General features: G+C 35.2%; 1 protein-coding gene across 1 annotated transcript in view; it reads right to left on the reverse strand.

Moving 5' to 3' along the window:
- The window catches only part of PTPRN2 (protein tyrosine phosphatase receptor type N2), a 609,242-nt gene that overhangs the window by 80,789 nt on the left and 516,102 nt on the right, over positions 1-12,351 (reverse strand). Inside the window, exon 14 of the mRNA XM_087917130.1 lies at positions 1,454-1,601. Within this exon, the coding sequence (XP_087773256.1) occupies positions 1,454-1,601 (148 nt within the window). The remainder of the gene's footprint in view (positions 1-1,453; positions 1,602-12,351) is intronic.

Genomic DNA, 12,351 nt, shown 5'->3' on the forward strand with positions numbered 1-12,351 from the left:
AAACCAGCAGGGAATGGCACCTGTAATATTTAGGCACGAACTTGAAGCCAGCCATTTCAAATGGCGGGAAGGCAGAATCTCCAATGTTAAATGCCTGAGCAGTTGCTGCTGCTGACTCTCTAAAATGTCAGACAAATGATCCTGTAAGGAAAAGTGAGCCGTGGCTGCGAGTGTTCCGGCAAGATCGCAAAGATAAGACGATCGGGGAATTAGATAGGCTAATTGCCTGAAGTGGCCATCTCAGACTGCCTGCAAAGTGGCAGGCTCCATCAGTCACAAAGAGCTGCTCTCAACTGATCGGGGGGATAACCTAATAGAGCCACAAGCCTTGAAATTGCCAGATTAATAGGGGGAAAAATTTGCAAGCTGAATTAACCCAAGAGCAAAGCTGAATCTTGACTAGCTGAATCAGAAACCGTTCCAGTCAGGGAGTGCACAACCTCTTACCACGAAGGCTAAGCTAAATCTGGGGGACGCTAAGGAGGTGTCCTGTGGAGGAGGAGGAGCATCCTGGAGTTTTAAGCCCAGCCTTTCCAGAAGAGACTGAAGCACCTCCCACTTCTGGATGCTCTGAACAGCTCATGGGAGAACATCTCTTTTCATCAAAAGAATATAAAATTCACTAAAAACCAAGCATCCTCTTCACTGATCAGACTGAGTTTCAAATTAAAAATGTATTAATTAATTAATTTGATTTTGATACCAACAAACTTCAGATTGACTGTGAATAAGCCTTACCATATCACCTTTCTGTATTTGGTGACTTTTGTAAAAATGAAATTTAGAATTAAAAAAAATATCTGCCCCAACGTTGCAGGTAATCTATATTACTGTAAAACACAGTATTTTTTTGAATTATAAGATTTATATACCATAATTTGACATACAGCCGATAGTGTTATGAGCTAATGAAATTGCCATTACCTATTGGAAGGAAGATATGGTGCTTTTAGACATAGAAAGCCTTTTAGAAATGTGAACACCTAGATGGCTGTGCTTTCTATTGTAACCCAGAACATAGCATAGAAGCTTTGTAAGCTTATCTGTGGATGTCAACAGGCATTTATTTTTTCTAAATGAGTAAGTTGTAATTGCAAGCTGAATTAGATTTTTTCCTGATAGATGTAAATATGTCAAAAAGCTAAGATGAATTATCAGCATAACCTCTATTGTATTCAACCAAAAAAATGAATGCCTTTACACAAAGCTGCACAAAATATTACTTGCTGTAATCAATGGAATGAAAAACAAAAATGTATTGTGGGAGTTGCACCAGTGTAAAAGATTTGATGCCCAGGGCAGTGTATTATAACATTTTAACAAAATATCCCCTATTAAGTTACTTTACTAATACCTTTCTTTACCTGTCTCACAAAGATAAGAAAAACATTCCATATTAGATAAAGAGCGATGAAGTACTGAAAATACATTACTTAGTTTAAACTATACCTACATGCTACTATAACTTGAGAGCGGTTTTTCTGGACATTTTCTTCCTTATGGGCAATGGTAGTTGCATTAGGCTCAGCTTGATATGCACAAAGTGCTTCCCACTCTTTTTCTAGGCGATTCTTGTTTTTCAAATGATCTTCCATGTAGGCCTGAAATTAAGAAGTCTAATCAGAAGTAGAAGGCTTAACATATGCAACACTTGCTATTTCAATCAACATGTAAATGAACTGTAAAGTAGAGAGCCAAATTGGTCTAGTGGTTATGATGCTGGTTTGGAAAACAGGAGACTATGAGCTCCAGTTCTACCTGCATGAAAACTTCAAGGGGACTGAGTTAGTCATTCTCTCTCAGCCAACAATTAAAGCTCAGGTGACAAGCCAGTGAGTCAGTTTTTGAATAAACATAGTTGATCTGAAAAAAGCAGACCCTGCACTTGTTGGGAATGCTAGGAAGAAAAAAAAAGTGAATGAACTGAAAAGCATTAAGGCACTTTGACTTGAATGCAAAGAAGTACTAGACTAGTTTCAATTGCATTTGCTGAATTGACCAAGATAGAAACATATTAAATGAACGAATGTTTTTGACTGACTAGATATTTAACAAAGGTTCCTGAAACTCAGCCTATATGGCTGCGGAAGAGTATCAAAATGAACCTGTGATATTGTGCTAGAAGGCAGTTTTCCAAGCGTGGTCTTACCAATGCATTATAAAATGGTACTAAACTTCACATGATTTGATTTTATCCCTATGTTAATACAGTCTAGGATTGCATTGGCTTTTTTTTTGCAGTTGCAGATTACTACTGGCTTATATTTAAATGATTGTCCATTAGGACTCCAAGATCCCTTTCATAGTTAGTGCTATTGAGTCAGGTTTCTCTTATTCTTTTCCTATACATTTGGTTTTTCTTGTCTAAGTTACTTTCTCACCACTGAATTTCATTTTATTACATAAGACCCAGTGCTCAAGTCTGTCAAGATCCTTCTGGACCTTGAACTTTTCTTACTGGAGTGTTGGCTATTCCTGCCAGCTTGGTGTCACCTGCAAATTTAATGAGTTCCCTTACTATTCCTTCATCTCGATTGTTTATTAAGATATTGAAGAATACTAGGTTTAAAACAGAACTTTTGCGTACCCACTGTTTACTTCCCTCCATGTCAATATAGTTCCATTAAGGACTACATGTTGAGTGCAGTTTGTTAGCCAGTTACAAATTCATCTAGTGGTGATGCTGTCTATCCCACATTTTTCCAATGTATTAAGAAGTGCGTTGTGGCTTACTCTGTCAAATGCCTTACTGAAATACAAGTGTACTATGTCCACACCATTTCACCAGTTCACTAATTTAATAACTTTGCCAAAGAATGAAATAATATTTGTTTGCATGATGTTTGTAACAAACCCTGTTGTAATTTTGCTTGCTTCTAGGTGTTTGCAGTCCTAGTGCAATAGTCATACTTTAATTTACTGAAATATAATGTACATTTCTTTAAAATGTACCAAAATGAATCTAAAGAGTATAAATATAGTTGTCTTTTTTGTAATAAATATTGTCGTTACAATCAATAACTAAAATAATTTATTCTTGAGTATTGAGTTGCCCAATGAGAATATCCCATTGCTTTGATCCAACATGGCAACTGACTAGCACACATTTATAAAGAAAATTTTTATTTCAGGTAAGCTGATTGTATCTTACTTATAAAATAAAAAGAGTAAAATAGTATTTATTATTCATTTATATAATGCCTTGGGATATTTATACATATATACTATTGGGAGCTCTAGCATACAGAGTTCTTTCCTCCTGTTCTCCCCTCAACTGCCTTATAAGGTAGGCTGGACTAAGAGACACTGATTGACATTAAGTTACTCACTTAGCTTTCGTGGTTCTGAACTAAACATGAATCTTCCTTGTACCACTCCAATACCATGCACACAATAATGTGCTGGCTCTTTTTAATTTTAATCCAAATGTATTTCCATGGGGACAAAATATTATCAGATCACTGTACTGCATGGAAGTTTTGAACTCATTTATGGACAAGCAAGATAAAAACTGAGGCATCAGTAGAAAAAGAGAATATAATAGAAATACAGAATTAATACTAACAAGGTATTTTGGATTATAAGATTTGTTTCAATGGAAAGAGGAAAAAATGCTGGTTCTGGAATACCATAATAATAGATATGTCTTTGGTGCTACGAAGCATAGGATTATTTTGATGTAAAAAGGATTACCCCATTAGAATAAATGACATTTGGCTCACATAAGAGCAAAGACACTTATAAGAAAGTTTTTCAGAGATTATGTAACAATACACTGTGAAAACAAAAAGTTACACAAGATAGGCAGCATTTAAAATATTTCAATTTTCACTGGCCCAGTAAGCCTCCTACATTTATACAGAATCCAATTTCATTACAAATGAAGACTTCTGAGAACATCTGGATATGCCTTTGAAATTCTACATATGTTTATGTAGCAAAGAAGGCTACTTGATAGGCTTAATATATCTCTGGATCTGTGTTTTCAATAGCCAAAATAACAAAACCTAGCAATGCATCTTAGTATTGTCCTGATAGTAGAAGACTCACCTGCTGAAAAAAGCCCTTTCGGTACCAAATAAAATACTTAAGGCCAGTTCACACACAGAAATCAGCTACTTCAGAATGATGAACAACATTCATGCCTATGGTCTTCCTAATTCAGTTGTGTCAGTTCATATATTCAGTTCCGTATATCAGTACTATCAAAAAGATTATATAAAATCTCTATGTATGAATTATGGGCATCTAAGAGCTTCAACTCCGAAATGTTATGATTCCACAAAAGAATTGTTGGAAACATCCTTACATGGGTTTCTCCCAACTGCCAATAAGTTATGCCTGGAGTTTACATATGAATAACATTAGGATATAGGATCCTCAATGAATTAACTCATTGGGCTCATAATTCATTCTGTTTGTCACAGAAAATTGTTCTGAAGGTTCAAATATTTTCCTTCTATGGTAATACAGAAATTTGTATTCATATGACTTCAAATTCCAGAAAAAAAGTAATAAGTAATAATGATTGCTAAGATCATAGTAAACTATAATTACAGAGGCTGAAGCAAAGGCAGAAACCACATACACACACTATTATATTATGTACTATACTCTTTCAATGATGCAAAATTTTTCACCTCCTTTCGTATTAAATAATATACCAGTTGGAGGGATGACAAAGTTTACTGGGTTTCAATCATCTCTGTATAGAAGTTTCTTTTTTAAACAAGTATGAAAGAGAATTAAAATGGAGCCATTAACTTATCTCCAGCATCTTCCAGATAAATCAATCCACTAGAGGCAAATTAGCACTTTTGTATAAAGTGTCAGTAGCCATTCAGCATTTAATGTATGCATTCACACAAAGAAGCTACTCCCTTCTTTCTTCACAATTTCTGCCTTCGTATGAGATATTTTGCCCTTTTTACAGAATGCATTAAAATCTATTTCCAATGAGGTAATCAAGGAAAACGTTATATGATAGCACATTGTTTTAATTATCTGTTCTCTAAAAAGCATCACAGGCACTGGCTGTCAGTTTTTACCTCACTATCTAGAAAATTGACTAAACTACATTTTTCACTGCATTCCATCTGACAACATTTATGCCACAAACTATGCTTGGCCACCCAATATATGCCTACCATGGTATGGCTGATCACTCTATCAGGAGCTTTTATAGAGCAATTCACGATAGTAATCAATAAATGCTATCCTGGAAACCTACTGATTTTATGAAATCAGTAATTGAACAATGCAAACTAAGAATTATTTACCATATTTAATTGTACCTATGTTCTATGAGTTCTATGCATCTACATATATGGACTATACATTGATGCATCTAGCCTCATTCAGATTTTTTAGAGCTTAATTAATTGCTTCCTCTTCCTGTGTTTATGTGTACTACATCAATAGGTAAAGCTCCTGTTTGCTTGTTTGCTTACAAAGCATTTGTTTAGTGACCATTCAAAGTTCCATCAGACCTGAAAAAGTGAATTATGAGTAGTCCTTGTAGTTATAAGCATCATAGATTTTTTTTTGGCACTTCATTTCTAAAAACTTCAAACAGTTTACAATGATAATTAGTAACAAACCATCAGTAATTAAAAACTACCATACATTCTTCAATTCCTACAGTTGCATATCAAATCCAAAGAATAGTGAGATTATCTGGGATCCAGATAGGATGATGGGCTGTGTGAATTCAAAGAAAATTACTATAAGATAAGCAACAAGTTCTAACATATTTTGAAAGCGTTTATTTCTAGTGTGCAGAAGCGCACCAACGTGCCTACCGTCCCTGTTCTATTGTTTCTTTTATTTTTCTTATATGTACCCATTTCATGTATTCATAACTATGTATATACTTATACCTATTATATTGTAGGCGATTGACAAATCAAAATATAAATAAAATAAATAAATAAAATAAAATAACTACTGTTGCAGAGTTGGGGGGAAATGGTAAGCAATATAACAACTTGATTCAAATGGAAAACATTATTAATTTGAGATAAAATGAAATATTTGGGTCCCCTCTATCCTGTCCCTATGAAAATAAAGAAGGGAGGACAGTGTCATAAGCCACACAGTTCTCTAGAATAGATGTCATGGTTACTGATGGTTATTTTCCATAAGAGGACCTGAACCGGGATGGTGGCCTTGGGTTCAAAGTGAATAAATTAGAAAAAAGGCAGTATAAAACTTCAAGTGTGGAATATTAGGGATCAGAGGAAAAAAATGTAAGACCTTTCATAAAACACTTAATTGATGTAATAAAATAGGAGATTCTGATTGATGAGATAGAGCAGCAGGTAGCTTACAAAACTCATCAAGGTGTGATGAGACTGCAGTTGGTCAAATATCAATTTATCTTTTTTCAGAAAGGGGATGGATTCAGACTGCAAAGCTCAAGAAGAAGTAACAGACACACTAATAATATATATTATATATTATATATTATATATATACATACATATACATACATATATATATATGTATATGTATGTGTGTGTATATATATGTGTGTGTGTGTGTGTATGTACGTATATATGTATATGTACGTATATATGTATATGTCTATATATATGTATATGTCTATATATATATATATATATATATATATATATATATATTCATTCATATTCTTAAGTTTTCGCAGGTACTTACATGTATGGTATTCAGCTTTGTTCGGGTATTTTCCCACGTCATTATAGTTGTGCTTTTAAAGTTGTAGCTGTGGCCCTGGCTAATGCCACCCACAAATCCAAACTATGGTTAAGATACATCGATGACACATTTGTGACCTAACACACCTAAATAGCACACACCCCAAAATCAAGTTCACCATGGAAACGGAAACAAACAAACAACTACCATTCCTACATGTACTAATCTACAAAAAAACAGATGGCACACTAGGACACACCATATACCAGAAGAAAACACACACTAACCTCTACCTCAACGCCCAATCCCACCACCACCCAGCATAGATAAACTCCGTGGCCAAAACACTAATCGCCAGAACCAAACGTCTGGCAGACAAGACTGAACTATGCACTCTGACTAAAGTACTGACAGCCAACGGCTTCCACAAAAGCAAAATCACCGGCTTGATCCACAAAAACACACTGAGACATAATGGAGACCTAGAAGATGAACAGACCTATGGAACAGCTGTCCTGCCCTACATAAGAGGTACTACAGACAAAATCAGTAAGATACTACACGGGCATCACATCAAGACTGCCTTCAAAACAGACAGAAAAATAGCAGCCATCCTTAGAAACCCCCAAAATGAAATTGACCTGGAAAACCAAGGCATATATGAAGTCCCCTGTGCATCATGCCCTGCCACATACATTGGACAGACCAATAGAAGAATAAGTACCCGCCTGGATGAACACAAAAATGCAGTCAAAAAGCTGGAACACACTTCCTCAGTAGTCCAACACATGAAAGCCACAGGTCATAGCATCGACTTCAATAGCACCAAAACCCTAGCCACTATAAAAATCCGCAACTACAGAATTATGAGAGAAGCCATAGAGATTGAAAAAAGATCTGAAAGCATGAATGGAAGGCATGACTCCACCAGACTGTCAATTATTTGGAAGCCTGCACTCACAAACAAAAAATCTCCACACCACAAGCCAGGCAAACATCTGGGCACAAACAGATTGCCCCTGATACCTCCAGCTCAAACACACCCCAACCAGGCACCCAGATGAAACCTAGCTTCCTAATAAATGATAGCTGTCCATTTACTCGGAGCCTAGCTGTACTAAAAGGCTCCAATACAGGAACACAATATTGCAAAATCAGGCAAAGCAGGCTGGCAGATTGAGTTGCTCACAGAATCACAGATTCACCCAGAGATATACCTTTCTGCAATCTATTGCATGAGGCTGCACTTAAAAATAGAAGCTTCAGTCCTAAGGAAGGTTCAGCTCTGCTTTTAGATTATGTAGAAATCAAGAAATCCAATGATTTCCTGCTTTCTAACCAATCTAAATCTCCAGTAGAACAGAACAGCTGATGGTTGCGGGGGGGAGAGGAAAAATAGCAACTTAGCAGGCAAGTTTGCCAGGTAAGGAGTGAGTGGGCAGGGAGGGGAGGGGCCAGCCAATGGCGCGATTTACTGGTTCTCCGAACTGGGCAGAATCATAGCTACTGGTTCTATAGAACCAGTCCAACCAGGTAGAATCACACCCCTGATCACAACTCAAGAGGCTATGAATAGAAGGACAACGTACATTAACATATTGAGCTGTTTTAGAAGTCTAAGTCCATTGACTGGAATTGTCAAATTTTGTTAATAAAAGGAGCAATGATTCATAAGAGAGAAATGGACTCTGGAAGTCAATTGGGCATGAAATATCCAAGCACAAATCTAGTGATCTTGCAAACAAGAGGAAATATTGATTTTGATTATGCCAAAGCATAATAAGGTTAAAAAATGAAAAGACCTCAAAGGAAATCTATCCTGAATTGTCCCTTTGAAGATTAACTCTGGTTTTAAAGGGAAATTCATAACAACTTCAAAGAACAAATTGGGGGTTCTATTAATGACATCACTGGCAGTAACAGAGCTTGGAGAAATCTACCATAGAAAGGATCTCAAAGTTGTTGAGTTGGGAACAATGTTTTTTTTTTAATCTTAATAAGTGGTTTCCTCAGTATTTATCATAGTGCAGTGGAGGCCTGGAGAGTGAATTTGATCAAGAGACGAGGGCAACACCAGGCAAATTTGGAGACATGGTAAGGAGTTTAGAGAAAGAGGGGATTGTAACAATTTCAGAGTCAGCTACAGCTCTGATCTCATAACATGGCTTAGAAAAGAGAACAATTGCTACAAACATATTTTGTAAATGCCTGATGATATTTTAAATATCTACAGCATACTCTTCACAACAGAAAAAAGCACAATTTATGTCCTTCTCAGGATTGAATTTTTTCTCATAACTTTTAAAACAAGTCCCTTAAAATCATAAGATGGAAAGCGAGATACTTGCAAGGATAAGATAAAATTCTAAGGAATTTTGAAGAGAAGGTTAAGGAAAATAATATTTTCCTTAAATATTAAAGAATTCTGATAAACCAAAATGATTATCAGCCTAGGAGGAACATGATAAAGTAGCAGATGGAACAAACTGAAGAGGTTCAGTGAGAGCTTTATCTAGTTGTGTAGTAAATATGGGGACTAGGCCAAAGAATTATGTAAAATTGTTCTGATCACAGTTGTAGACAAATGTACAATGAACATTTGTGAATCACAGAAATCTCAATGCAAAGGAGCAGTTTTAATCAAACAACTTCAAACAAAGCCCTCAAAAAATAGAATCAAATGTTTTCTCTACTTCCTCCCTTTACTTAACTAAAGTACAGTATTGCAGTTGCATGTGATAGTAAATGGCTATGTTTTATCCTGCTGTCAAAACAAACAAAAATACATGCTCACTTCCGAGTTGTAAGGCTTCGGCGGCGGCAGGAATCCGCTTCTCTGCGGGTCCCTGCTGCGCTCGCCGTCAAGGTACCCCCGATCCAACTGGATTTGGGGGTTGTCGCTGCCCTGAAGGGGCAGCGGAAGACAGAGGAGATCCGGGCAGGGGTCTGGGGACATCGCACCCCCCTTCCCCAGCCGGCTAGACTCCTTTTTCCCGAGATGGATGAGTGGCTGTCTCCATGGCAGCCATAAAGGATTCTTCAACCGGATAAGTTTGCGCAGGAGGAAGTCTTAGAAGGAGAAGTTTTCTTGGCTAAACCACGACATTATGTTACTTTTAAAACACCCTGGAAACCTGACTTTGGATTGATACATTTGTTTCCAAAAGAATTTGTTACATCGGCGAAAGTGCTGAAGGAAAGCTCACTCCCCCTCCTTACGGAGAAAGCAAAGGAGCACAGAAAAACTTGCTCTCTAAAGGTAAAAATAAGCTCTTTGTTATAAGTGGGAAGGGGAGGACTAAAAAAAATTTTTTTTTTTAAACTTTGCTGGAGGAGACGCCTTGAAGATTACAAGACCATTAATTAATGGTAATACGGCTTTTAAAATACATCTGGGATTTTGCCTCTGGAGAAAAAACTGTAAAGAGAAGAAGAGGAAAAAAGTTTTGTTTGTTTGGATTGTTTGATAACTCTGACATTTGGAAACTACTTCAAGATTGAAAGTATCTGGGTTGTTTAAAAAAAAAAACCTATAATGGTATCATCGGTTGATGAACTGAAAATGGAATATGAAAAATTAAAAGAAAGACAACAAAGTGGCAAGGATTCTTTGGGAGCTGCCTTCCATTTTTTAGAAATGGCGGTTTCTATGTACCAGCAAACACTGGAGGAAGGAGAAGGAGAAGAAGAAGAAGAAAAGGAAGAAGCCATTTTTAATGGACTAAAAAGTTTGACTAAGAAAGAAAATGGGAAGGGAGAAAGGGAAAAGGAGAATTTAAGATTTAATAAAACAACCAAGAAAAAGAAAAATAGGGTGAAAAGAAGGTACAATGTTAGAAAGCAATTGAAAAGAGAATTACAACAGAGAGGAAACTTAAAAGGGGGAGAGGGGGGGCAAAAAGACCAGATTGGAGAAGAAAGGGAGGAAAAAGAAAAAAAAGCCACGGGTTAGGACAAGATTTTTAAAAAAAAAAGTTGTTTTTTTTTCAGAGATGAAGGATGATAGATAGTTTATAATTAAAGAAGATTCTGCAAGAGTGCATAAGATAGTATCGTAGTATTTGCATTTGAAACAGTTTATTGGAATATTTAGTGAAATATTAATGTTTAATAATGATGGATGTTGATATTTGATTGAATATTGGGAGACTGTGTTAAATGATTAATATTAGTTAAGGTTTAATTTGTTTGTTTTAATGTTATTATAACTTTAGTATTTTATTTCTTCTATCCTAAAACAATGTACTTATCAGAATTAGAATTAGAATAGAAATTATATATTTAATTATACTATAAATTTACTATTCTTTTATTTTAAGATTTAATATGTAGAATGTACTAAGCAGAATCAGGATGGAAATTATGTATTATTTTAAGCTTTATTTTAGGAGAAGGCGTCATACTTCAAAAGCGATTACAGGGGAAATTTTTGTTAAAGGGAAGAGATACATAGATGTTTGGTAAAGAACGGACAAAAGATGACTTTGAAATAAGATGAAATAAATAAAATATAATTAAGAGAGTGAAAAGATGGGAGAAGTTATATAGAGAATACAAAATGTTTAATAAGATATGAAGGGTATATAAGGTGGGCATGAATTTGATTTAGGTCTGTCAAAAAAGATGTAACCTGGGGCCAAGTCACTTCTCAAAAGAAGTTTTATGTTTAGTGTGTGGATTATTTACATTTGATTCTAAATTAATAAAATCTTGGAGAAATGAAATTAAAGGGAGAGAAATTGGGAAAAGATACGTATAAATGATAACTAACGGGTTTTTTTTTCTTTTTTCTCCAATGTTTTGCTTTAGGTTATGTATTTTGTGTGCTTATGACTGATTGAGAATTACTGAAACTTTGATAGAAGGAAATATGATTGAATGAAAGTGAAGGGAGAATTAATGAGAAATTTTGAAAAGATATATATGTGTAAATGGAAGTGTGATAATGTGGAATTATGTTTTAAAAAATAATGCTATATTTGCCTTGTTGAAATTTATAAGTAATTCTTAGAAAGGAGGTTTTATACTTCTATGTGTTATGTTTTGTTTGTCTTCAAAAATCAATAAAACTTGTTCATAAAAAAACAAAAAACAAAAATACATCAATAACAGAATCTATCAGATCAGAATATTTAGAATACACATTTTTTAATTTAGACTTTTGCTATAAAAGTAGAACCAGCAGCTCCATTTAGGAGAACTCAATACCCATAGTGAGAGAAATTTAAAACACCTTCCAGAAAGCAACATAATGAAATATTTACCTATGTGGAAACATGCATTCCATTTACTTAAATTAATATACTTGTGATGCAATAGCTATTGATGGCACAGATTTTTATGAAGTTTTGGTAATGGAGTTTTACAACATATAAAAGGATTATTACAACCCAATCAACATATACTGGGATCAGTGTGTTTCAGACGAACATTTATTAATCTCCCTTCTCACAGTTCCCAGCTGCTGGAAGTACTCAGTAAAATCCAAATGAAATAGCTGGATACAATCTGGTATGGAGTAACACAGGGCTTTATTTGACTTTTTCTGTGCTCTTATAAAGCACCTGAAAATTACATCTTTCTGAAACTATTGTTAGCATTTCAAAAGAACAGTGTCATGTAAGATCTTTTCTCTCAGTGGAACAAGAAAGAGGAGGTAAAAAATATTTCAAAAAG

This window comes from Pseudonaja textilis, chromosome Z, assembly GCF_049901715.1.
Source record: "Pseudonaja textilis isolate UNSWEBS1 chromosome Z, rPseTex1.2, whole genome shotgun sequence".
NCBI lineage: Eukaryota > Metazoa > Chordata > Lepidosauria > Squamata > Elapidae > Pseudonaja > Pseudonaja textilis.